Consider the following 27,605-nt stretch of genomic DNA (forward strand, 5'->3'; position numbering starts at 1 on the left):
ATCTACCTCAGGACTAGACATGATAGGCGGCCTGGACAGGTACTCTTTCAACTACCGAAATGCCACAGCACACTCTTCGGTCCATTCAAATCCTTTCCACTTATGTAGTAGAAGGAAAAAGGGACGACACCTCTCGGCCGATTTGGAGATAAATCGGTTCAAAGCAGCAGTCATTCCAGTCAGTTTCTGCACCTCTTTTGGATTTCGAGGTGCTTGTAAATCGTTGATGGCCTTAATCTGATCTGGGTTCACTTCAATTCCTCTAGGAGTCACCATGTATCCCAAGAACCTCCCGGACCCTACACCAAAGGAACACTTTGAAGCATTTAGGCGTAGCTTATGCTTTCTCAGTATTCCGAAGATGTTCGTGAGATCTTCCACATGCTCGAACACTACCTTACTCTTCACTACCATGTCATCACTATAGACTTCAATGTTTCTGCCCAGTTGCGGTTCGAACATTTTAGTCATCATCCGTTGATAGGTAGATCCTGCATTTTTCAAACCAAAGGGCATTACTTTGTAATGATAGTTTCCAATAGGGGTGACAAAAGTAGTCTTCTCTTGATCGTCCAATGCTAGCAGTATTTGGTGATATCCTTGGAAGGCATCCAAGAAACTCATCTTAGGATGACTAATGGTTGCATCCACCAACTGGTCTATCTTCGGCATGGGAAATGGATCTTTGGGACAAGCCTTATTGAGGTCCATGAAGTCCATGCACACTCGCTACTTTCATGTCTTCTTCTTTACCACCACCGTATTGGCCAACCATTCAGGATAAAAAATTTCTTTGATAGCCCCAGCCTGCTTAAGCTTGGTCACCTCACTTCTGACAGCTTCAGCATGCTCTTTTGATGGTCGCCGAGGTGGTTGTCTTTTGGAAATTACGGAAGGATTTACATTGAGTCGATGACAAATGAAATTCAGATCTATACCTGGGGCTTCATATGGGCTCCATGCGAACACATCCACATTTGCTCTGAGAAATTCCAGCAATCGCTCCTTCTCTTACAAAGGCAGTTTAGCCCCAACCTGGAAGAATCTTTCCGGATCATCAGCAATAATTACCCTCTCCAAATCTTCACACTTTACCTTGTCGGCTGGTCCATCTAAGGGTAATGCTGGGGGTTTTAATTGCTATAATCCATTATCGGCGGTAGCCGAGGTCTCTGCCTCTGGCCGATGTTGTATAACTGTTACCAGGCATTGCTGAGCTGCAACCTGGCTTCCTACTATCTCCAATACTTGGCATCCAGATGGGTACTTCACTTTCTGATGTATAGTAGATGAGACTGCTCCCAGAGTATGAAGCCAAGATCTACCCATAATAGCTGTGTATGGAGAGAAAAAGTCCACAACAATAAAATCCACCTCCACCACATCTATACCGGTTTGCACGAGTAGTTTGATCTGTCCTTTTGGAGTGACCATCCTTCCCTCAAAACTCACCAGAGGGGAATTGTAGGCTGCTAAGTCCTCTGGCTTCAGACCTAGCCCCTTATATAAATCTGGGTACATTATATCTACAGCACTACCTTGATCAATCATCACCCTTTTGACATCGTACCCACCAATTCTCAGCGTGACCACCAGAGCATCATCATGGGGCTGTACAGTTCCAACCTTGTCCTCATTCGAAAAGCCCAAAATCAGGGGGACGTCCACCTTGGCTCTCTTCTACACTTGGCAATGATCCTCGGTCGGAGGTCGGAACACCAACAGTACCCTAGAAGGACAAGATCCAGTCCTCCCTAGCGTAGCAAAAATAACGTTTATCGTACCAAGGGGGAGTCTTGACAAAGCGTCCCCACGTATTTTTGAGCCTACCTAGCTTACCCTACCACTGGAATGATGCAATAGTTACTTCAATTTTCCCTCTTGGACCAACTGCTTCAAATGGTCCCATAAGTTCCTGTAATCCTCCATCGTGTGCCCATGATCCTAATGATAGTGGTAATAAAGGTTTGTGTTGCATCTCTTAGGCTCTCCTGCCATCTTGTTTGGCCACTTAAAAAAGGGCTCATTCTTTATCTTCTCTAATACCTGCTGCACTGGCTCTCGAAACACTGCATTAACCACCTGGGTGTCAGCAGAACCTGATTGCCCAACGAAGTCTTTCCTAGGTCGGTTACTATTGTAACAGTCCTACCTGAAATCCCTCCTCTCCTGAGGGATTACCTTAGCCTTTCTTTTTCCCTGAAGTTGGTCTTCTTCTACTCTTCTGTACTTATCAATCCTATCCATCAATTGGTGTACACTGGCAACAGGTTTACTAGTTAGAGATTTCCTTAAATCATGCTCAGTTGGGAGGCCAGCCTTGAAGGTACTTATGGCCACATCATCATGTTCTTCTTCTATTTCATTAAACATTTCCCAGTATTTATCTAAATAAGCCTTGAGAGTCTCGCCCTCTCGCATGGACATAGACAACAAGGATCCCAAAGGTCGAGGAACCCTACTGCAAGTGATAAACGGAGTGCCAAAAGCCCGGGAAGCTTTTTGAAGGACTCAATAGAGTTGGCCCTTAAACCGTTGAACCATCTTATCGCCACCGGACCCAAACTTGATGGAAAGACCTTGCACATCAAGGCCTCGTCCCTGGAGTAAATAGCTATCTTTTGGCTAAAATGGCTAACGTGTTCTACTGGGTCTGATCGGCCATCATATAGGGTGAATGTAAGCTGGTGGAATCGCCAAGGAAGGATCGCATCTTCTATATTCCTTGTGAAGGGTGATTTGGAGACTTGACTTAACGCTTTGTTCATAGCGTTGTTCCCCAAGCTCCTGATAGGTGGGCTTTTGTACCTATGTTGATGGTTGTGCTCCTCTTCATAGGAGAAAGTCTCACTAGGCGGAGTTCTGGATCTCCGCCTATAACTAGCTCCATCCGTCTCCTCGGATGATGGTTCGGAGTAAGGTGGGAACGTTCTTGTCGGGCATGACGCAACTCTCTTTTCAACTCGTCAATCTCACATTGCAAGTTCCTATCATTTTTTGCATGGGAAACATGACTCTTCCCACGAGAGTGACTTTTGGTGGTATAAGTTGTGCGCACACTCCCCTCACGGCCTTCTCTCCGTTCGGGACTCCGATGCGGATCATCATGCTGGGAGCCCCTTGACTCTGCTTGGTGTGGGTTGGCATCTACCTGATGTGGTCCTGCTACGTAGTGATGTGGACCTGCTTCCTCCATCATGAACGTTGCACTGGATTTCTTTTAAGTTAGATCAAGCTCTCCCCACAGACGACGCCAATTTTAAAAACTCAATTTGTAACGATCCCAAATTTGTATTGGGTACGAACGTTAAAGGCCCAAATAATAAATTTGTAGAGCGTGGATGTCAAAAAACTAGGTTAACTCTAAAAGAAAAACGATTAAACTTAACGTTTATAGATGGATTAGCACTAATATGATGATCAACTTCTCCTTGAAACAAGTTCAGTTCTTTATTTCATAAGGTTTTCTTCTAAGTACTCCTTATTTAGAAGTTCCGATCCCCTTTTCTCAATGCATTCTTCCATGTTATATACTGTCCTCTTGGTGTCATCTTCACCACACATGTGTAGGTTGGGTTCGGAGGATCCCTTCCTGTCCCATCCAACACCTCCTGGAACCTCCATCTAGCAGCTGTAAGGCTACCTCATCACTGTTCAGGCATCACCTCCACATTAATGCGGCCAGAGAGTTGGTTGAGAGGCAATTAATATGGAGGCAGCTATTGTTAAAGATATTTGTTTACCTTTTCTTTCTTACCCTTGGTCTCATGTCCCACCTTCAGTGGTAATGTAGCTCTGAGGCGTACTTGCAACAATGTGGCGTTCAAGTCGTCCTCGGACTCATACTGCCGAGATGGATTTTGTCCTCGGACGAATACTGAACTCACCCCACGTGATATCTACTCTCCTTTTCATTTAGTTACCCTTATAACCTGATATGGGCCTCCTCGAACAGTTTTACATTCTCGGATGAGCCACAGGTGCAATTAACATGATTTTAATAATTTATTGATTAACCGACCCCTACATTATATAATAAAAACCGTGATTGTATTACACTACAACAAAATGTGAATTTAATATATAATAAATGTTTCAGTGATGGAGGCCCAAGGGAATGGCCGAGTTCTTGATTTGAACGAATGGTCAATGATGTGAATTTAATATAATAATATGCGTTGTTTGTTTCTGATGTAATGGTCCATTGCTTCCAATAATAATAATCATTGGGTCAGCCACAACTGTAGCAAATTAGGTACAAGATTATTGCTTCCAAAATGAAAAAGAGGTAGACATTTTTGCTTGTCCCCACAGGATTTGTGTAAAGGCAATACATAGTTTTGCAAACTTGCCTATGTTTTGTGGCTATATGGATAATGTGCCCGCAGGATTCATACCTTTTAATTTATATATATATATATATATAAATTATCCAGATCTACTGTAATCAGTATAACGAAGCTGCCTAAATTTTGTTTAACAATTAGTAGTTCAAATCCTACGCAGAGGATGAGACTAAGGCTGTGTTTGTTTTGGGTGTAAATGATTTTCGGAAAATATTTTACACCCAGCAGCGTGTTTGGGTGTACATGCAAAATAAAGTTTTCTGGAAAATCTTAAACTTTGATCGTAAAATAAGCCCTTTGATCTGAAAAATCATTTATGCTTCTGTTTTACCTTCAAATGATTTCCGGACTCACAAACACCCAAAGAGAGAAAGAGAGAAAAAGCAAGAAGAGAGAGTGAGCTAGAAGAACAAACAAGCCATCGGACCACTGCCCCAACCTCAAACGTGCTGACGAGATCGCGCCGCGAGATCGAACCGTCGAGATCGCGTTGTGAGATTGCACCGCCAAGATCGTCCTGCCGAGATCGCGCCGCATGAAGCCTGCTGCCGCTTGACCGGTCTCGTTGCCCATGACCCACCCATGATAGATCTCTCTCTTTCTCGATCTCCCTCTCCCTTTCCCTCAATTTGCGATCACTCTCTCTTCCTCCTCCCTCTCTCAATTTAACCGAATTTTTGAGTTTAACAAATGGTTTTGTTTTGATTTTTGTTTCTTTAAGTTTATTTATAGAAATTTTTTATTATAAAATTTGTTTGGAAGCTGAGAAAATATGAGGAACTAGTAGGAAAATAACATTTTTAGAATGCAACCAAATACCTGAAAACATTTTCCAAAACAATTTTCATAATGCAGCCAAACACTTGAAAATATTTTCTTTTCTCGAAAATATTTTCGCCTGAAAATATTTTACACCCAGCCAAACGTAGCCTAAGTCAAAGTAAGAAGGAAATACAATTATTATTGACAATTAAATAAGCCAAACCAATTGCACACTTATTATTGACAATTATGACAAGTGCTGACTTTTTTTTTTTTTTTTGAGAAAGTAAAATGGGGGCCTTTATGGCTATATTACACCCCCGGACGGGGTAACCCAATCTCGGGGGCCCGCCTGTACCACTGTGTGGGGAGTTACCCCTCTAAGGATGCCCACCAACGGATTCCTGCAGGCAGTGGGATTCGAATCTAGGTGTGGTGCACAAAGCGAACGATGTCAAGTGCTGACTTTGTGCACATTAATATTCGTGCATGTGATAAAGTCTTAAAAAAAAGTTATAGTTTTCCACAACATTCGTCACTAAATTCCTCATAGAAAGGAGTAGAAAATGAACAAAAGTAAAGTAGGTGCTCAATTGAAGTAAAGAAAAGTCCCACAAGACTGACAAAGTTGAACCATAGGTTGGATGCCGCTCGAGCTAACTAGATATGGAAATGTCGAGAAAATTGGTTTTCCTATACATGGCCTCAAGAAAGCAAGTAGAACCATCACTCTCTTGAAACTTGGATCATATCAATAAACAAATACTAAGCCGAATAAAGGTTTCTATTCTATTAATTAGTACTTTCTTCTTGTCTGATTTTACTTTCTTTTTTTTTTGTTGGGCTTGATGTAGTAGTTTATGATCTTTTTAAGTATAGCCACAAGTTTTGACATTTGTACAAAGCTGAATTCTAGGCCCATCAGATCCCAATCCCAGTTTGTTACCAATAGTAAATTAGTATTATTTTTAATTTTACGGTAGTTTTTTTATTATAAAATTTTTCGCCTTTAAATTAATATATTTTTACTTTTGTGTTTTTTGTTGTAAGGACACGATTCGTGGCGGATCTTAACGGTGTCGGGTTCGCACGTAAAAAGGCCCAAACAATATCATTTGTAGAGCGTGGGTTTGGAAGGCTAGGCCTTGATTGACAGGCGGTGGGTTTTTCGCGGTGTTCATACAAGGTTAAGTTTTCCTTCATCCCTAGAGTCTTTCTCCTGGAGGTGGGCTGGGAGGCTCTGGTTTTTGGCCATTTTTCCCCGCCCCCTCTTTAGGTTACTTATTTTTCCTTTTATATTTGTCTGCGTTCATTGTCCTTTGTCCACGTATAGGGTCAACCTTTCCAAGATTGATACTTGTCCCATCAGCCCATACTCAAAGTCGTTGGGGGTGGTTGTAAAAGCCAAAGAATGCGGCTCTGTCAGGTTCAGAGCATTGAATGGCAGTAAGGGCAGCTTTCCCTGGATATTTTAGATCTTTCTTCCAAGTTTCTGTCTTATATCGTTTTTACCCTTTTTTTCTGGGAGGACTTTGGGTCTGCCGAGGACTGAGCTGTCCTCGGCGATATCCATAGGCTATTTTGTCGAGTTTGGGCCTGGCCCATAAATCATTTTGGGCCCCACAATAGCCCCTCAAAACACGGCTGTCCAACCTCTTGGTTGGAAAGGGGGGTTTTGGTGATGCCGAACTTTTATGATGGCTCCTTTAACTCAGCCTTTCATTAATGCTAACGGTTTTCCATCTGTCCAAGAAATATACTAATCTACGAGGCGTTTTTCGATTTTACTCCTGATGCGTTCTCGTCGTTTGATTATTCAAAACACGCTTTTAATGACTTCCCTTCACGAGACTCATTTACATTCGACGGTTCGTCTGACGAGGCGGAGAAATGGAACGGACACATCTTCGTTTTCAGATTCTTTTGGAAACCTGGACGAATTTAATGCCTTCCGTTTTGCCCTTCCTATAAGAAGACAAGTAGGAGGCTATCACTTTCGTGCAGAGACCCTTTTATCTTTCTGAAACTTGAAACCCTTTGCCTCCCTTACCGTTTACTTAACCCAGTAGTTATACACTAAATCACAGTACATTCACCATAACAAATGATGAAGAAACCATACCCCTCCTCAAAGCGTCATGTTCTAATAAAACTCGAAATGGCTCGGTCAGGGCAAGGATGGCGGAGGCTTAAGGTTCGTCTTACCTTCCTTTCAGCCAAAATCCGAAGCAGGGACTCGTCACGTCAAACTTTCGGCGTGACTGAGTCAAGAACACCCATCATCAATACCAACCGCGCTCTCATGAGCATACCTAATATGGCTCCAGTGTGTTGGGAGTCAGGATCGAGGCAGGGACTAAGTGCCCCTGCTTCTTCCTCTCTTCGTTCACTGGCGCCTCCTTTTACCTCCCTTTCTTAGTCTTCCCAGCACCAGTTCCATCCTGGTGTTTCCCTTTCTCCCTCTTTTGCTCCTTTTTCTTTCTTTTCATCTCTTCTCTCTTCTTCTCCTCCTTCTTTACTCATGTCCTCCATCTTCTTCATTGATTTCTTCCTTACTATTTCCTATTCCTTCAACTTTTTCCAAAGAAGGTTCTTCTCTTACTATGAGCAACATTGGGGCAGAGATTGGAGAGACTTTTGAAGACGAGTTTAATAGGCGCCTGACCGTTTACTTATCTGTACTGCGGATGTTAGTGTTGCTTCGGCAGCTCACCTTTTGTATAGGCTTGTTTAAGCCCCTTTTTGTACGTTGCAATAATTTTTCATATTAATAAAAATTGTAGTTATTTCATTTCGCATGTTATGTCTCTATGTTTTTATAAATTTGCAAGCGCTGCTCGGTACAATAATATAGCATCTAAATCAATAACGACTAAGACCAAAATACTTGATAATAAAAAGATGTCGCCATAACTTTAATAGAAGTGCTTGACGCCGTAAGGCCGACCCGTGAGAAATAATACTTACCCCGAACTAGCCGAGGAGAGAACCGAAGGCTTGATGCCGTGTGAGAAATAACCATCCGAGAACATATCACCCGTCAAATGAACAGCCCTCTTAGGCTACTGAATACTGGGGCGTTCCACCACCTTCCTTACACCTTTGTTGGCCTTAGCCTTTTACGGTGTTTAAGCCGTGGCTGAAGTAACTTGACATTTTTACCAAGTAGCCAATCTTACGAAACTCAAAATTTTTTTTTTTTTTTTTTTTATCCAAGTAGTTGGTTCCCCCATTGGCTTGGGTCCGAGGACCATACAAGACCTTGGTTCAGTTCATCCCTTTCCTCAGGTATCTCACAAGTTGCCGAGCAGGAGGTTGTCCGCGGCAACGGTTACTTCTAGGCGTGGGCTGTAGCCCGTGGGCCCCCATGCAGAACGGGCCTGGGCCGCGAATTTACTAGGCCCACAAATTAAGAGGCATTTCCGTAGTCTTTGGTCACGCGGTACTTTTTGGCGTCCCAGTGTTCGAGGTGCGCCTTCACGAGGCTCCTTTAATCTCGTGGTTGCAGATGGCGTGGGAAATCGAGCCGGAGACATTTTGTCCGTAGCGTTCCTTGGGACGCTGCGTAAATTAAATACCACCTCCTTATCTTTTTAAATAAATAGGAGAGAAAGTTGCCTTACCTGCGTGCAAATCCTTCAGTTTTCTTCCCAAGTATATCATGTTTGAGGCGAGGGTTGGGGAAAAGGAACTCTCTCCGCCACAGAGGCGCCGTGTCCTCTTGAGACTCAAAGTAGTGAGGTACGGGCAAAGGAGGCATAAATTCAAGGGAGCATTCCGTTTCGACAAAGGGGACAGGGTGTTTCTCCCTCTTTTAGGCAAAATCCGAAGCAGGTTCTGTTCATGCCATAATTTTGGTGTGTCAGAAGAAAGATTCTTCGCCATCAGCGCCTCTGCCTCGTTGCAGGCAAATTTTTGGCGAAGGCTCCTCAACTTCCGGCTCCCTGCACCTTTCCTTCAGCGGTGTGAGGCTCAAGTTGGGTTCTTTTGCTGCCTGAGTTATGGGCGTGCAAAAGCATTGAGGAGGAAAAAGGTCTCGAAGCAGTAGCTAACCTCTCCTCTGTACTATCTCCTCGGCTTTATCTTCATTCTCTTGTATTTTTCTTTACTTGCATAGTTAGCTTTAATGTAAGCTTGTTTCAGTTTTTCATTGTACACTGTACTGTTCCTTTGTCTTAATAAAAGATGTGTTTATTTCTTTTTACATACTTTCCTTCTCTGCAACAACTACTTGGTGCATGAATATTAAATGTAAGCTCGCCCTTAACGATACTCCAGGCAGAAAAATGCCTTAACACAGAGTCCTACTGGTTTAAACTCACAAATATTATCAAGTATAACAAGGTTAATCCTCAATAAATTAAACTCTTGGAACTAACCGGGATAATTGCTGAGTGCTGCGCGATGCATGCTAGACCAATGTCCGAGAACGATAAACTCTAAATAATTCGTCCGAGAGGGTAGCCGAGTAGCGAGGGACTTTGATTGTGCTTTTGGGTAATATATTACACCGTACCGCATCAACCCCTTTGGTACTGGGGATCCGAGGGTAGACCGGGGAATCCGCGCAATCGAGGGATTAACCCATCTGTTAACGAAGAGTTTTCTTCCCATGGATTTTGAGGTTTATGTGCCATAGTTTTTTTTAAAAAATAGTTGGTTCCTCATCCAAGAAGTTGGTTTCCCCATAGGCTTGAGTCCGAGGACCATGCAATGCCCTGGTTCTGTCCAAAACCTAGTTTTCCTCATCCAGGTAGTTGGTTTCCCCATTGGCTTGAGTTCGAGGACTATGCAATGCCTTGGTTCTGTCCAAAACCTAGTTTTCCTCATCCAGGTAGTTGGTTTCCCCATAGGCTTAAGTCCGTGGACCATGCAATGCCTTGGTTCTGTCCAAAACCTAGTTTTCCTCATCCAGGTAGTTAGTTTCCCCATAGGCTTGAGTCCGTGGACCATGCAATGCCTTGGTTCTGTCCAAAACCTAGTTTTCCTCATCCAGGTAGTTAGTTTCCCCATAGGCTTGAGTCCGAAGACTATGCAATGCCTTAGTTCTGTCCAAAACCTAGTTTTCCTCATCCAGGTAGTTGGTTTCCCCATAGGCTTGAGTCCGAGGATTATGCAATGCCTTGGTTCTGTCCAAAACCTAGTTTTTTCCTCATCCAGGTAGTTGGTTTCCCCATAGGCTTGAGTCCGAGGACTATGCAATGTCTTGGTTCTGTCCAAAACCTAGTTTTCCTCATCCAGGTAGTTGGTTTCCCCATAGGCTTGAGTCCGAGGACTATGCAATGCCTTGGTTCTGTCCAAAACCTAGTTTTCCTCATCCAGGTAGTTGGTTTCCCCATAGGCTTGAGTCCGTGGACTATGCAATGCCTTGGTTCTGTCCAAAACCTAGTTTTCCTCATCCAGGTAGTTGGTTTCCCCATGCAAGGCTTGTAGTCCCATTGGCGAGGACTATGCAATGCCTTGGTTCTGTCCAAAACCTAGTTTTCCTCATCCAGGTAGTTGGTTGGTTAAACCATAGTTCTGTCCAAAACCTAGTTTTCCTCATCCAGGTAGTTGGTTTCCCATAGGCTTGAGTCCGTGGACCATGCAATGCCTTGGTTCTGTCCAAAATAGTTTTCCTCATCCAGGTAGTGGTTTCTGTCCAAAATAGGTAGTTTTCCTCATCCAGGTAGTTGGTTTCCCCATAGGCTTGAGTCCGTGGACCATGCAATGCCTTGGTTCTGTCCAAAACCTAGTTTTCCTCATCCAGGTAGTTGGTTTCCCCATAGGCTTGAGTCCGAGGACTATGCAATGCCTTAGTTCTGTCCAAAACCTAGTTTTCCTCATCCAGGTAGTTGGTTTCCCCATAGGCTTGAGTCCGAGGACTATGCAATGCCTTGGTTCTGTCCAAAACCTAGTTTTCCTCATCCAGGTAGTTGGTTTCCCCATAGGCTTGAGTCCGAGGACTATGCAATGCCTTGGTTCTGTCCAAAACCTAGTTTTCCTCATCCAGGTAGTTGGTTTCCCCATAGGCTTGAGTCCGAGGACCATGCAATGCCTTGGTTCTGTCCAAAACCTAGTTTTCCTCATCCAGGTAGTTGGTTTCCCCATAGGCTTGAGTCCGTGGACCATGCAATGCCTTGGTTCTGTCCAAAACCTAGTTTTCTCTTTGTGTGGGATCTTGGCTTTAGGGGAGTTAGCTCCTCAGCCAAGCCCCTAGAGTTTATCCATACGATTAACACTATCAAGTGCCTAGTTTGCTCTTTACGGGGGACCTTGGCTTTAAGGGAGTTAGCTCCTCAGCCAAGCCCCTAGTCAAGAAACGTAGCCCCTAGCATAACTTTATACTAGAACTCTATAACCAACGGTTAGAAATAACGAAGAAACTCTATCGACCCACATCCTATACCAACACACAAGCCTTCCCCACAGACGGCGCCAATTGTAAGGACACGATTCGTGGCGGATCTTAACGGTGTCGGGTTCGCACGTAAAAAGGCCCAAACAATATCATTTGTAGAGCGTGGGTTTGGAAGGCTAGGCCTTGATTGACAGGCGGTGGGTTTTTCGCGGTGTTCATACAAGGTTAAGTTTTCCTTCACCCCTGGAGTCTTTCTCCTGGAGGTGGGCTGGGAGGCTCTGGTTTTTGGCCATTTTTCCCCGCCCCCTCTTTAGGTTACTTATTTTTCCTTTTATATTTGTCTGCGTTCATTGTCCTTCGTCCACGTATAGGGTCAACCTTTCCAAGATTGATACTTGTCCCATCAGTCCATACTCAAAGTCGTTGGGGGTGGTTGTAAAAGCCAAAGAATGCGGCTCTGTCAGGTTCAGAGCATTGAATGGCAGTAAGGGCAACTTTCCCTGGATATTTTAGATCTTTCTTCCAAGTTTCTGTCCTATACCATTTTTACCCTTTTTTTCTGGGAGGACTTTAGGTCTGCCGAGGACTGAGCTGTTCTCGGCGGTATCCATAGGCTATTTTGTCGAGCTTGGGCCATAGCCTTCCTCGGCTTGGGCCTTTGGATTCTCCCCGGGTAGATGGGCCTGGCCCATAAATCATTTTGGGCCCCACATTTGTGTTTCCTAGTTTTTGATCCATTGACTCATTGAGTCAATTTTTTTCGATCCTTTATTCATGAATATCAAATGGTAAAGAAATAATTAAAAATAGATTATGAATGTTTTGGAAGGGTTTTTTGAAAGAGAATAAGGTTATATATGTTGTGGGAGTGGAGAGAAAGGACTTTATCTAATTAGTTTATAGACTTAGATGTTAGAATACATTATGCATGAATTGTCCTTTTTTTGAGATGTTTTTTGCTTAAGTACTTATATTGAGCATTATGCTATAACACTGAGCATTATATGCTATTGCTAGTAGTGATGATATAGCTTGTAAGTGTATTGATAAACTCTTTATAAATTAGACTTTTCTTTTGCAGGTTAAATACTCATTATTTGTGAAACTTTGGATTTTTTCTTAAATGTGTATGCTTAGCTTGAGCATAGTAAGTAAAATTTGTTTAAATTCTTAAAAAACTCTTTACTTGTAATGTTGATGATTGGCTTTGTGGTGGGTTATTGTATTGAAGCAAGCGGGTGGCTTGCATGGAGTTATAAGGTAGTTTTAATTCATATTGGGAGTTTTTTTTTTTTTTCCTTTGAATTGTGAATGAATATTGTTGATTTATATGTGATGGATATTATTTAATTATTTTTAATACTTGTAGTATTATATATTGTGATCTTGATAATTGGTTTTGTGGTGGGTTGTTGTGTTGGAGCAAATGAGTGGCTTGCATGGAGTTATAAGGTGGTTTAAATTCATATTGAGAGTTTTTTTTTTTTTTTTTTGGGAATTGTGAATAGATATTTTTGAATTATATGTGATGGATATTATTTAATTGTTTTCAATACTTGTAAGCATTATATATAATTTTGTTGAAAATTGGTATTATGGTGGGTTATTGTGTTGGAGTAAATGGGTGGCTTATATGGTGATATAAGATGGTTCAATATTATATTGGGAGTGTTTCTTATTTCTTGGAATTGTGGATGGAGTTGTTGAGTTACTTTTGTATGATTATATTAACATTTTTTTCAATACTTGTAAACGTTTTATATTGTGATGTTGATAATTGGTATTGTGGTGGGTTGTTGTGTTAGAGCAAGCGGGTAGCTTGCATGGTGTTATAAGGTACTATAAATTGATATTGAGAGTGTTTGATTGTGCAATGTATATTTGTTTAAGTATTAATATAGACTTGTGCATTCATGAATGAGATAGAACTTTATCTAAATAGTTTATAGACTTAGATGTTAGAATACATTATGCATGAGTTGTCCTTATTTTACTAAAGTAGCATTCACCTTGCAATTGTGGTCAAACATGGATAAAAGTTGGATGACAATGGGTAAGATACCAGATGGCAGATTAAGCCATCCATATATTGAAGGGGTCAATGCATTTATTAATTTTTCAAGGGCGGTTGTAGACTTGAGTGGTAATATTCTGTATTCGTGTATTCACTGTGTGAATTGCTATCGACAATCTCTTCATACTATTCGTATCCATTTGCTTCATCGTGAGATTATGCAATCTTACATTAATTGGTATAATCATGGAGAACCTCATGTATTGAACGAGAACACTCATGATAATGAAATGTCAGATGATGATCATATGGATGGTATCAATGCCTTGGTAAGTGACCAAATTAGAGGGGAACCAAGAAATGCAACTGAAGATGAGGAAGTGTGTAATTTTGACAAATTTGAGGAAGATGCAAAGCGTGAGTTGTATCTGGGTTGCACTGATTATAGTATCTTGAAGTTTGTTATTGAGATGTTGAATGTAAAGGTAATGACCAACTTAAGTAATAAGGGACTTGACATGATGCTAGAATTGCTGACAAAGGTTTTACCAAAAGGTAACGTGGTTCCAAGGTCAACTTAAGAAGCAAAGAAGATATTACGTGACTTGAGCATGCCATACAAGCATATAGATGCATGCAAAAATGATTGTGCACTATTTTAGAAGGACAATGAAAACCTTGATAAATATCCAGTGTGTGAGGCGCCTAGGTACAAGGATACACATACCCAAGGTAAGAAGATTTCTCATAAGGTATTGCGTTACTTCCCGTTAACATCGAAATTGAGGAGATTATACATGTCAGGCCAAAGAGCTAAGGACATGAGATTGTATATAGACAAACGTGTAGATGATGGGATAATGAGGCATCCGACTGATAGTAAGGAGTGGAATGAGTTTGATTTGCAACATCATGATTTTGCCCTCGAATCTCGCAATTTAAGGTTGGGGTTGGCTACAGATGGATTTAACCCTTTTGAGAATATGAACAATAACTATAGCATATGGTCTGTCATACTTATCCCCTATAACCTACCGCCTTGGTTGGTTATGAATGAGCCATATTTTATGTTGTCCTTACTTATTCCTGGTCCCTATCAACTAGAAAATGAGATTGATATTTACTTGAAATTATTGGTTGATAAGTTGAAGGAGTTATGGGAAGAAGGTGTAGAAACTTATGATGCTTATAGTAAAAAGCATTTTCAGATACGTGTAACTTTGTTGTGGACAATACATGACTATTTTGAATTTGGTAACGTGTTTGAGTGGTGGACAAAGGGTTATCATTCTTGTTACACTTGTAACGATGAACCATATTCAGAAGCTTTGGAAAGTAAAATTAGATTCATTAACCATCAAGCTTATTTGCCTATGGAACATCATTGGAGACATAGTCAGTTATATAATGGTTTATTAGAGAAAGGGAATAGATCTTTAGAGTTACCAGTGGGAAAGATACAAAAACAGCTAAATAGAATGCCAAATATAATTTTAGGAAAACATTCAAGTAACAAGAAGAGACAACTCATTGGAGAGTCAAATTGGCTAAAGGTAAGTATTTTGTACAAGCTCACATACTGAAAAAATAAGAAGTTTAAGCACAATATTGATGCCATGCATGTGGAGAAGAACATTAGTGAAAGTACTTACGGTACTTTATTCGGCATTGAGGGGAAAAACAAGGACACTGACAAGGCACGGATAGACTTGCAAAACATGAACTTTAGGCACACATTGCATTTGAAACAACGTCCTGATGGATTATATGACAAGTCTCGGGCTTTCTTTTCATTAAGCCCCAATAAAAGAGATGATTTTTATGACTTTTTGAAATCAGTCAAGTATCCAGATGGTTATGCAGCCAACATATCAAGGTTAGTGAATGCAAAAAATGGTAAATTATCTTGTTTGAAAAGCCACGACTGTCATGTGCTACTACAACAAATTCTTACAATTGGGTTGCAAGGGTTTGCAGATAAAGACATTAGTATTGTATTATTTGAGTTGGACAACTTCTTCCAAGACTTATACTCAAGGACCCTAAAGTGGAGTGAATTGGAAAAACTAGAAGAACTTATAATTCATATACTATGCAAGCTTGAGAGATTCTTTTCTCTAGCATTCTTTGATGTTATGGTCCACCTTGCTGTTTACTTGCCTCGAGAAGCTATTCTAGGAGGACCGGTACAATATTGATGGATGTACCCAATTGAAAGGTAATTAGATCCTTTGATGCATCCGTCAATTGTATCTTTCCCATGTGGTATAAAATCACATACTGTGCGTATTTTTTCCTCGTAGATACCTTGGAAAATTGAAAAGATACGTTTCCAACTGAGCTAAATCAGAAGGTTCGATTACAGAGGCTTATATTCTTAAAGAATGTATTAACAATTGGTCTCTGTATATTGATGGGATCGAAACTGTGCATAATTGAAGAGAAAGAAATGAAGATTTTGGTGAATCTAGCGAATGATTGATAGTTTTTTCACAGACTACCCGACCTACAGGTGGTAGGCGAAATGATGGCAACTTGTCTCGTGCATTGCTTGATACTGCTCATTAGTACTTGTTGTACAATAGTCCTCAGCTAAAGTCTTATTTAAAGTATGTGATTTCATATGCATATATTGTTTGATCAAGTTTTGAATATTATCTGAAACGCTTAACTGAAAATAAATCATCTTATTTTTAATAGTGAACACAAAAGCACATTACATAATCATACTAGAGAAGTCATAACTCAAATCCAACGACAAGAGTTTTCCAAGTGGTTCAGGGAACGTGTAAGACATTTGAAATTTAATCACACATTAATAAAATTAGACATTTAAATAGTTTTATCATTGCTTATTACTAATTAATATCACTTGTTGAATGTCATTATAGATGAATAGATTGAAAGTTAACAAGTTATTAGAAGCTACTAGACAGTTATGGTCATTAGCAAATAGTCCTAAGTCGCATGTGAAGGAATACACAGTTTGTATGGTCCATGGTGTAAAGTTCTATACAAGGGACCTAGACAATCGTTGTGTAACCCAAAACAGTAGTGTATGTATCCAAGGGGACCATGAGGGAGAAATGAACGACTTCTATGGTCATGTGTGCAAAATTTGGGAATTAGAGTATATGTTTTGCCATAAAGTTGTTTTGTTCCAGTGTGAATGATATAATACTGGTACCAATGGTTGGAGGAGAACAATAAGAACCGATGCACACTACACAAGCATTGATGTTACAAGTCAGTGGTATCAAAATAACCCTTTTATACTTCCTAGTCAAGCGAAACAAGTTTTCTACCTTCAAGATACCAAATTAGGTGAACCTTAGAAAATTGTGCAATGCATCCAACATAAGGGATTGTTTGATGTCCCAGAAGTTAGGGGTGGAAAATCCAATGATAATACAGAAGACAGTGACGCATTCCAACAAGAAGCGATTGTTGATGTTGTCCCTATCAATGTTGAAGACAATATTATTGAGTATTGTATGGGTGATGTTAAAACTGAGGTTGTTCCTGAATGTGGACTTCAAGAGATGCTAATCAAAATGAAGAGCATGGCATACCTGATATTGATCTTGATATGGATTATGATATGTAAAGTTAGTAATAATTGTACTTATCTGTTTTGTATTTATCTTGAACTTGATATGGATATTGATGTGGTCATTTGTTATGTTGAGTTAGTAGCAATTGTGTTCAAATTTTGCACTTGTGAATTGCTTGATATGGATAATGGTGTGGACAATGATATGTAAAGTTAGTAGTAATTATACGTATTTGTTTTGTACTTATCTTGAACTTGATATGGATATTGATGTGGTCATTTGTTGTGTTGAGTTAGTAACAATTGTGTTCAAATTTTGCGCTTGTGAATTGCTTAATATGGATAATGATGTGGACTATGATATGTTAAGTTAATTGCAATTGTACTTATCTTTAATGTCAATACATAGTTCCAAAAAATGCCCAAAAAAGCCAAATACACTCATAATATCTCGAAGTATGAGATGACAAGATTGGATAGAATGAGGCAAAACCAAGAGAGAATTAATGCTTTGGGATTGAGCACATCTCAACTTCTCTAAAAGATTCTGGTCAGTCCAATTGTGCAAAAGGGAAAAAAAAAACTAAAGTTAGTGTTGTGGTAGATGATGATTATGTGCCACCTATTAGTGATGATGACAATGATGATAAGTCATCTAATTCTTTAATCCATAAGGTACTATAAATGTGATGTATTTTTTGCTACAATAGATGTTATTGTTATTAGAATTATTGCATTAGATAATAACTTTATTGTTCCATTATTTGTAATGATTTTGTTGTTCATTATATGTATGTTTGTTAGTTATAGATGGCACCAAGACGACTTACATGCTCGTAAGGTGAGACATCTATCCTGATGGTCCAATCTACGGAAACACCTCCTGAAGCAAATCCTCCCGTCCAAAATTCTTCTAGTACGGAGGCGTAGGCTACCGACACATTAACTAGCACGACTGATAATTACATAGAACATACTTAATTACAACTGCACCCTGTCTTTACTATTGAGATAATACTTCATTTAATTTAGCTATAATGTACATAAAATGTATGATTTTTTAACATTGATAATATCTAAATAGGATCTACTAGTAGAAATACCTGTAGAACAACACGTGGTATAGCAGTACGGGCACTTGTTGAAAAAAATGATAAGCTGCCAGTACGTATAGCTACAAAGTATGATGCATTGTTTGCTACAATAGATGTTATTGTTATTAGAATTATTACATTAGATAATAACTTTATTGTTTCATTATTTGTAATGACTTTGTTGTTCATTATATGTATATTTGTTAGTTATAGATGGCACCAGGACGACTTACATGCTCGCAAGGTGAGACATTTATCCTAGTGGTCCAATCTACAATCCAATCTACGAAAACACATCCTGAAGCAAATCCTCCCATCCAAAATTCTTCTGGTGCAGAGGTGCAGGCTACCGACGCATTAACTAGCACGACTAGTAATTACATAGAACATACTTAATTACAACTGCACCCTGTCTTTACTATTGAGATTATACTTCATTTAATTTAGCTATAATGTACATAGAATGTATAATTTTTTAAAATTGATAATGTCTAAATAAGATCTACTAGTAGAAATACTTGTGGAACAACACATGGTATAGCAGTATGAGCACTTGTTGAAAAAAGTGGTAAGCTGCCAGTACGTATAGCTATAAAGTATGATGCTCCTGTTGGAAAGAATGCGTGCAAACTTGTCAATCAAATTGGCGTACAAGTGCAAAATAATTTGTCCAATTACAACATGAAAAAATGGAAAAATGTTGATGTTGCTGCTACTAGAGATGTAATGCTTTAAAATATCATGGTAAATTTACATTGATAACGTCTAACTCGTCGTCATAAGCATATTAAATTCATATAATAATATTTTTATAATACATATACACTTCATTTTACAGGATCAATTTGAGCTACAAGGAGATTTCAACTAGGTAACGAAAATATTAAATACAAAATGTGGAAGATTATTGAGTTGCAGCTCCAACAAGTTGCATCAAGCTTATAAAAAGCTCGTATAATCTCATGGTGCTGACTATGCAAGAAGCCACCTACAAAAGAATGCTACACTTGAGCAATGGACTGGACTTATTGATGGAAAATGGACCAACGAGAAATGGTTGGTAAATTATTTATGCATATATTATTATTATCCAATGTTTACTATATTATGTTGTCAAACGATTAGATTAATACTTAGATGAAGTAAATGTATATTGTTTTATACATAATCTAATAAAACTTCAGGCAAACATAAATGCGAGACAAAGGCACTTGCTATTAGGGTTGATGAGGAGGTGCATGTTTTTTCATTTTCTTAAACCTTAGTATATTACATGTTGTGATTAATTAACCATATCTATTTAACACTCAAATGTTAATTAATTAGACAAATAATAATAGTAGTCAAGTTCCTGAATTGGCAAAAATCTTCAAAGATGTTCATTTCAATCCAAAGACAAACATGTGGATACACCATGAGGATGAAGCGACATATGTATGTGTATCATTCTATTCCTATCATATTTGTAAACCTATAACTTATGTAGTATTAAAATTGTGATTGTTTCTTTCTTTCTCTCTTTCAAATGATAGGAAACTATTCTCAAAGTGCAAGAGGATCATTGTCAATATCCTAATGTAATTCCCCCTACATAAGAGGAGATCTCAAACTTGGTTTTTAAGAAGAAGTCTAGTATTATAAAAGTACTTGGCATGATACATTCCTCTTCTCTAGTAAGCACCTCCTCATCTAATTCCTTGGTGGAATATATCCATCTTCTAGAAAGTGAGATAATTGAGCTCAAAGAGGAGCGAGCTAGGGACCAAGAGGCGCAAGCTAAGCAAGAATAGATCCAAAAGAATATTTTTAACTTTTTGAGGAGCAAGGGTTATGATGACGCTCTTACCTATAGGGGTGGTTCATCTTCAAGTTAAAACACTTATTGGTTAGTACTTTATTTTATCAATTGACCTGCACTACATGGTGTGACTACTTTTTTTTATGCATTATTTGAAATTAATTGTATTATTTACACTTGAAAATCTATATTTGCTTTCTACAACTTATATATTAGGAGTTGTGATTTTAATTCATTGGTGTGGCTACTCTTAATGCATTGTTAGAAACATTTCTTATAACATAGTTAATGTTTTTACTTTACGATTTTAATGTAGTATTGTTTTTTTATTTGTGCAGATTTCTTATTGGTGACTTTTAGGGGATTTACTTTTGGTATTACTTGAAGACATATGAGGACATCTTCTGTTGGTTCTAATTATATTATGCTACACTTTTTGTATTGTTATAAAACATCTTGTGTTATTATATGTGTTGCAAACAATTATTGTATGGAAGGAGCTTGAATTGGATACTTGTTTTATTTTTTACTTGTGGAATGTATGGACCGTTTTTTTATAAATGTGTTGTTGAAATAAATGTGTTATTCAAATGTGAGGTTTTAATAATGTAATGACTGTTGAGGGCCATTTGTGGAAGCCCAGGTAGACAGAAAGAAAGCCCAATAATGAGGGCAACAAAGAATTGACAAAATAGATAGCAAAAACCCATTAGGCCCAAGCGGTAGGAATAATGGATCACAGGCCCAACAAATAAACAAATAGGTCTTGAAGAGGCAAGCAGGCTCAAAGAAGCCAAGAAAGAAAGAAATAGCATCCCATGAGCAGTGTATGAGGTAGAAAAACAAGAAAGGGTTGTCGCAGGCCCAAGGCAATGCAAATTAAGAGAGTAAGAGGTTTATGGCGGGCTCATGAACCCCAAGGATAAGAATAAGGTTATTGGGCCTGGGAAGCCCAATGAAGTTAGTAAAAAGCCCATGAGAGTGTGGAATTAGCAAAACGGGCCGAAGAAACCCAAAGAAAGCAATCGGGCCATAGACGCCCAAAGGGACATAGGAGCCCATAAGTAAAAGCAAAACAGTGTTTGTGACAAGCCACTGAGAAAAGGAATAAGCGGTTGGCCCAAAAAAGGTCGAGTAGGATTAAGTTATTACGGAAGGAATAACAGTTCAACGTTGCAAGAAATAAAGAAAATCAAGAGTATCAAGAGTGGACCAAAGAAATGCAAGGCCCATCACCAGACAAAGCCCAGCTCTTGAATGGAGTGAGAAACCAAAGAAAAACCCACATAAAAGATCAGAAGACACAGACGGAGAGTCTCCAGATCACGGCAAACGTATGAGCAGCAGGCAGACTCTTGGACATATCTGAAAGGGAAGCACACGCAGGGCCTAGGCACCACCAGCCTGTACCCAGCCAATATAGGACGTGGTGGGGCCATGGGCCAGAGGTAAGAGGTAAAAGGGGTATGGTTTGGTGGTGGGGAGAGGGGAAAAGATTTATTTTGCGGCTCCTACCCAAGCCCTTTTGGGAGGTACGTCCTGCTGGGATGACAGACCACCCAAAAAAGGTAAGTTTGAGGGGGGAACCGTTGGGTGCATGCCTTGAGAAAAAGAGAGAGAAAACATTTATATTGTGGCAGGAAAGAAGTGCAACGGTAGACTGAGGAATGAAACAAACCTGCATTTGTCTAGCAAGGGTGAATGTCGCACAGACTTGGTGGTTGCAAGTACGCCCAGACCAAACAAAGGCAGTTAAGGGGCAAAGTAGTAAAACATTGGTCACGACAGGCACTATAAAAGGGCCCTTGTCGTGCCCTGAAAACGGGACCCAAAAATAGAGCATTCTGGGAGTAAAAAGAAAATTAGAGTAAAAGAAAAGAAAAGAAAAAAAGATAAGAAAGAAAACAAAGAAGAAAAGAGAGGAAATGGAGAAAAGAATGAGAGGTAATACAATGGACATGCACCAATAGGTCATTTTCCCTCTCTCCCCTTTCAAATCCTGCTCTCTTCCAAAACGTAACAAGGACTCGTTTTGGGCAATAACCATTCAGGTCCGACTCTCTCAAAGCCATTAATCCCCACGGCAGGATCTTTTCCTGGGAGATTATTTGCATTGAGAAGAGGCATTCTCCCCTCTTTGGCTTTGCTTCAGCAGACCGAACTTAAAACTTGATTTATACCCATTCTCGATTAGTTCATATTATTTTCTTTCTCCTTTACTTTCTCTGTGAATGACATTGTCACGACTGTAATCATGTTTTATAAGTAGAGATTACTTAGCCATTTATTTAAATAGTCAGAATACTCTGTTTTAGCTATTATCATTATATCTGTCCGCCGTAACTCATTTGAAACAGTTCTACTTGTTGTAAGCCTACTCCTGGCAGACAAGGCATAAGTTTGTGCACAAACCGGCCCAAGTTGAGTTACAATTGGACTTGCCCCAACTCCCATACTCAGAAACATTCGGGCCTATTACCGCAGGAAGCAGCCCAACCCAACACACAATACACAAAAAAGGCCCCTACAATGACAAGTTACAGGTTAATATCAAAGCTATGAAAAAAATAAAAACAAAAAATAAGTTTTAGCGACGAATTTTTCCGTCACAAATATTGCAACAAAAAATTGCTTTAGTGATGAAATATTTCATTGCTAAATGTAGCAAAATTTTGTAAGAAATGGTTTTAGTAACGAAAATTTTCGTCATTATATATGCCTGGATTTTCTTAAAAATAGTTTTAGTGACGAACTTTTTCATCACTATACGTACTCGAAAATAGTTTTAGAGATGAAATTATTCGTCACTAAATATGATTTAATAAACTAAAGTGTTTTTGGCGACAAAATATTTTCGTAGCTGAATAGTGTTTTAGCAAATAAACATTTAGCAACGAAATGTTTTCATTGCTAAAATTTTCTTTTTTAAACAAATCGGACTTTTAGTGACGAAACGTTTTCGTCACTAAAATTTTTTTTAAAACAAATCAAACTTTTAGTGACGAAATTTTTCGTTGCCAGGACTTTCGTCAACTGAGTTTTAGGGACAAAATGAATTTCATCTCTAATTAATAGATTTCATTGCTAAAGGTCCTTAGCGACGAAAAACTAGACTCTTAGTGACGAATATTTTCGTCACTAAAAATATATTTTGTTGTAGTGAATTAAGTGACTTCACCAAATTGTAGCAATTTTTAAAAATAGAAATCAAGCTTAATTGTTCTTATTAGCTTTCCCTCTACTATTTTATGATTTTTTATCTCTCAAATTCTCTAATTATGAAAATTAGGTCACAAGATTTTATGTATGTTAAAGAAGGAAAATATATAATATTATCAAAGTTATCTTAATAAATATTGAATTAATTACTTGAAACTTTAATGGAGTTTCACCTAATAATAAAATATTTATCTTAATAATAACTAATAATTAATGAGCTGACATGACAAACATATGCAGTGTGTAACACTTTATAAAATGCAAAATTATGATAGATTATCAAAATAATTAAATTTTAATTTAACTTTTTTGAATTGTTTGCAATAGAATTTTAGTTGGAGTTTAGTAAAAAAATCTTAGAATTTTCGGTATTAGTATCTTAGTTGGAATAGGATTTTTAATTTCTTAAAATTTATGCAATAAAGTTTTAATTAAAATAAACTATCTTGAACAATTAATTACCACTTGATATATATCCTTTTGCTAAAAGAGTTTGGTTTAAAATAAACTTAAACAATACACGGTATACAAGTCGACGGCTATGCAAAAGAGAATTGAAATCCCAAGAATGGCGAGAGATTTTGGTGTTCTAGTCGGTGCACATCCAGGTATTCTGTTGTTGTTGGGCATGATTATCATCATGACCCTCTAAATTATATCGGTGGTCATATTTGCTTGCTCTAAAAAATCTAGCAAGAACGACGGAGGAGCGAGGACAAAGAAAGCGATGACAGAGAAGGTGGTGGTGAGGGTGGACACAAAGACGAAGGAGGCAAAGATGAGCCAACAGCACCATGTTCCCAGAAGCAACGTACTACCACCAGTACTTCCCGACCACAGTCACAAACATCATCATCACTCCGACAACAGTCACCATCACCACCACCACCATCACCACCATGCCACCAGTCACAATCATCATCACCACATTGCCAACATTCACCACCACGTCGCCATGCACGTCCACCACCCGACGGTCATCCTCTGAATATTGTACGTATGTATATATGACAACTAATTTATGGTGTTTTAAATTTTATAGGCACACTATGTAGTTTTTACATATATTAAAGTCTTAGAGGCTTCTTCCTTCTCAGTTAGGTTGGGCTTTCAAGTCGGTTTCTTTTCAGATTTGTGTGTCTATGTGAATTGTACTAGATATTTCAGGAGGTTGTTTCAGTTAGAAAGTATTATAGTTGGCTATTCTAAATCTAATATTTTAAATACAATTTGAATTCCATGTTTTATACCAGCGGTGGTGGGGTTAATTCATTGTTAAACTCATTGTTGAATAAAAATTAATACCCTCAAATATCATGAATATCTCACATGTGAATATCTCATAGTTAGAATTTTGAATTAATCCCATTTGAGATATTCACCATGTGTTCACTTTTAACGCACGTAAAAAAATATGACCAAATATGCTAAGCTTAATTTACTCTTCTTTTTTCCTTTTACTATACCAGCTGCGATGCAGGCTATCAAGCATCGACCAAGGAAAAAAAAATAGGAGAAAAAAAAATTTGGAAGAGGAAGAAGAAAACTCATGTGCACAAGAACTACTACCATCCTCAAAATGCTCATTTCACACTGTTGGATTATTTTTATAATTTTTTTTTTTTTTAAGAAACAAACACACACCATAACTCCATTCAAAATTCATGGTAACTTTTAAGGGAGGAAGGAGCAAGTTATATTACATACAATACACTCTCTTAAATAATGTGAAACAATTACCTATTCTTTTTTTTTAAAACAAACACACACAGGAAAAGGGAAAAAAAGTCTAATACAAAGGCATACCATAACTCCACTCAAGAGTCATGGTAACTTTTAAGAAAGAGTGGAGCAAGTTATACTATACATAACACACTCTCTTAAGCAAGTTACAAAAATATGTTTTTGATTAAATGGTCATTAAGTGAAAAATAATATAAGATTAATTTTGTTCATTAACATATAGGTTTTCTTATATTAATGACAATTCGGTTTTTTTTTTTTTTTGGCAATTCCTTAGCTTTATTAGGAAGACTTTTCGTTGGCATATTTTGTGAACGTTAGAGGGGTTATAGATTTTAATTTGTTTTAAACGTTAGCTTTGATTTCCTGAAGTTAATTTCCCTGTATTTAGGCCTTGAAGCAAATAGGAAAGATCCTTAACTAATATATATATGGTGGTCTAGAAAAGTGGAAGAGATATAAACCCATCTCCGGTTTAGCTATCTCCTTTTATCACCAACTTTAGAGCTTGCCAAATATATATAACATAAATGTAATGATCAAAACCTTTTTATGTATACAACCATACTAGCTTCCTATCCTACAAAAGATGTAAGCTTGAAGGATAATCAGCAAAAATGGTTAGATTGTTGTATCCCAGAGACAGCACGCACAATGTTTTAGTCTGCTACACCATAAACCCCGTAGACATGTGTATCGTCTCAAGACAGTGACTTGATTCACGTCTCAACCCCGCCATCTAAATTCTAAAAACATATATGAATTGACAGTAATTTGCTTCTAATGTTATGAGACTACTTTGAAGTATCATTGAGGTAATATCTCTCTATTGTCCTCTAATTTTATGGTAAATTCTAGTTTATGTGAATTTTAATAATTTATATGATATGTTGAATGTAATGAAATTCAATTTATTTTTCAATTATTGTTCTTAGGAACAACAATTTGAGACGATATAATGTTTACGGAAAATATGATATGACTATATAAATATAAATTTGATAAATTAGAGAACTCTCTATATATATAAATTAAATTTTCTGGCTAACTGACTAGTACATGATTATTGAAATTGCTATAAATGTATAAATTGTTTATAATGGCAAACATGACAACATATCCAAGATTGCAACACAAATTATAATTTATATTGTTGATTCTATGGAAAACGTTTTGGTGAACACCATTATGAATATATTCTATAATCTTAGTTGATTAATGACTTGGGTATTTTGTTGTTGTGTGTCAGTAGTCAGTGATAGAAAAATACGTTTTATCTCTGTTTATAAACTATATTATCTTTGGTTACGGAGATAAAGTTAGATGGCCTAGTTATGAAATAATCGGTGGATGAAAAGTGAAGCAGAAGCTCAAGTCTATGGTACCTACCAGGCAAGTCTAATCTAATTCTTGTTGTTTTGATATTTGAGATAAAATGTTTATCACCTAAAGCTAAATAGGTATTAGGCAAAAATGCAAAACTGACCCTTTAACTTTCAGTCTTTTTCATTTCAGTTCTTTAACTTTCAATTTTGTCATTTCAATCTTCTAATTTTCAATTGTTGTCAATTTGGTACTCCGTTAAACTTCAGTTATGTCCTATCATTAATTGAGCCAAAACAACGTCGTTTTGGCTTCTTTTAAAAAAAAAAAAAAAATTCAGAATTTAAAGAAAATTTTATTAAAAAAAATTGTGGGTCAATAGTCTCCGAGACGACATCACAAAAGCAATAGTCTCCGAGACTCACCTGGTATGTACTTTATACGAGATTGCTATGAATTTATGTATGTATTTGTGTGCATGTATGTGAATTTTGTTTCTTTTTGTTGCAGAGGAAGGTCAGGTACCTGGAAAGTCACTGATGAAATTATTGGTGTCTCTATCCCGAGAAAAGCTCGCTCATGTAAAAATCTAAATCTCCCTAACACCTCATCGTTTTATGATTGTAGGTACAACGAAGAGGAAAATGGAGGGTGAGAAAAGTTTGGGTACGGTTGAGAACAATGAAATCGAAAGTGAACAGCTTGAAAAGACTGAAACTTCTTCTTCACCAAAAGAGTGTGTCATTGGAATCACAGCAAGAGGTGGACATTGCAATAACAGTGATAATGGAGGAGGAGGATCTGAAACCGTCGGATAAAGAAGCCGAAATCGGAGACTGTGTGTCGCCAAGGAAGGAATCAGCTACTCCTTGTGGTGGTGATGAATTGAATGCTGTTAAGGATGTTCAAGATTCCACAAAAGCCATCGGAATTGACCCTCAATTTTTTTTTTTTTTTTTTTAATTCTGAAATTTATTAATTAAAAAAAAAAAAAAAAAAAAGCCAAAACGATGTCGTTTTGGCTCAACTAACGGCAAGACATAACTGGAGTTTAATAGAAGGGCAAAACTTAGGTACAGTACCTTAGGTTCCCTATTTAAAATTTTGACACCTGTTCAATTTAATAAACCAAATAAACGGCGTTAACCCACGGCTTAAAATTTTTTTCTTTTTTCCTTCTTCCTTTTTTTTCCTGTACTGCGAGAACCCACAGTTTCAAATCTCCAATTGCCTCATTTTCTACTGGGTTTCAAACCAAAAAAAGGGACCCTTCTTCATCATTTTCTCAGTAACCAAACAGGAAAGATCAAAAAATAAAAGCCAGATCTACTAGGTTTTAAACAAAAAAAATGGCACTTGAACTTGAAGCTACAATCAGATCCAATCAGATCTGATCTGTTCAAATTCCACAGA

The 27,605-nt window shown here is 38.2% G+C and overlaps 1 protein-coding gene across 1 annotated transcript; it reads left to right on the top strand.

The window, feature by feature from the left end:
- Positions 1 to 13,476: 13,476 nt before the first annotated feature.
- LOC115956891 lies at positions 13,477 to 27,010 on the top strand. The gene is made up of 5 exons (XM_031075162.1): positions 13,477 to 13,947; positions 14,125 to 15,015; positions 15,058 to 15,338; positions 26,703 to 26,773; positions 26,820 to 27,010. The coding sequence occupies exons 1-5, from the start codon at positions 13,477 to 13,479 to the stop codon at positions 27,008 to 27,010; spliced, it is 1,905 nt and encodes a 634-aa protein (XP_030931022.1).
- The last annotated feature ends 595 nt before the right edge of the window (positions 27,011 to 27,605 follow it).

The sequence above is a fragment of the Quercus lobata genome, chromosome 8, assembly GCF_001633185.2.
Source record: "Quercus lobata isolate SW786 chromosome 8, ValleyOak3.0 Primary Assembly, whole genome shotgun sequence".
Classification (NCBI taxonomy): Eukaryota; Viridiplantae; Streptophyta; class Magnoliopsida; order Fagales; family Fagaceae; genus Quercus; species Quercus lobata.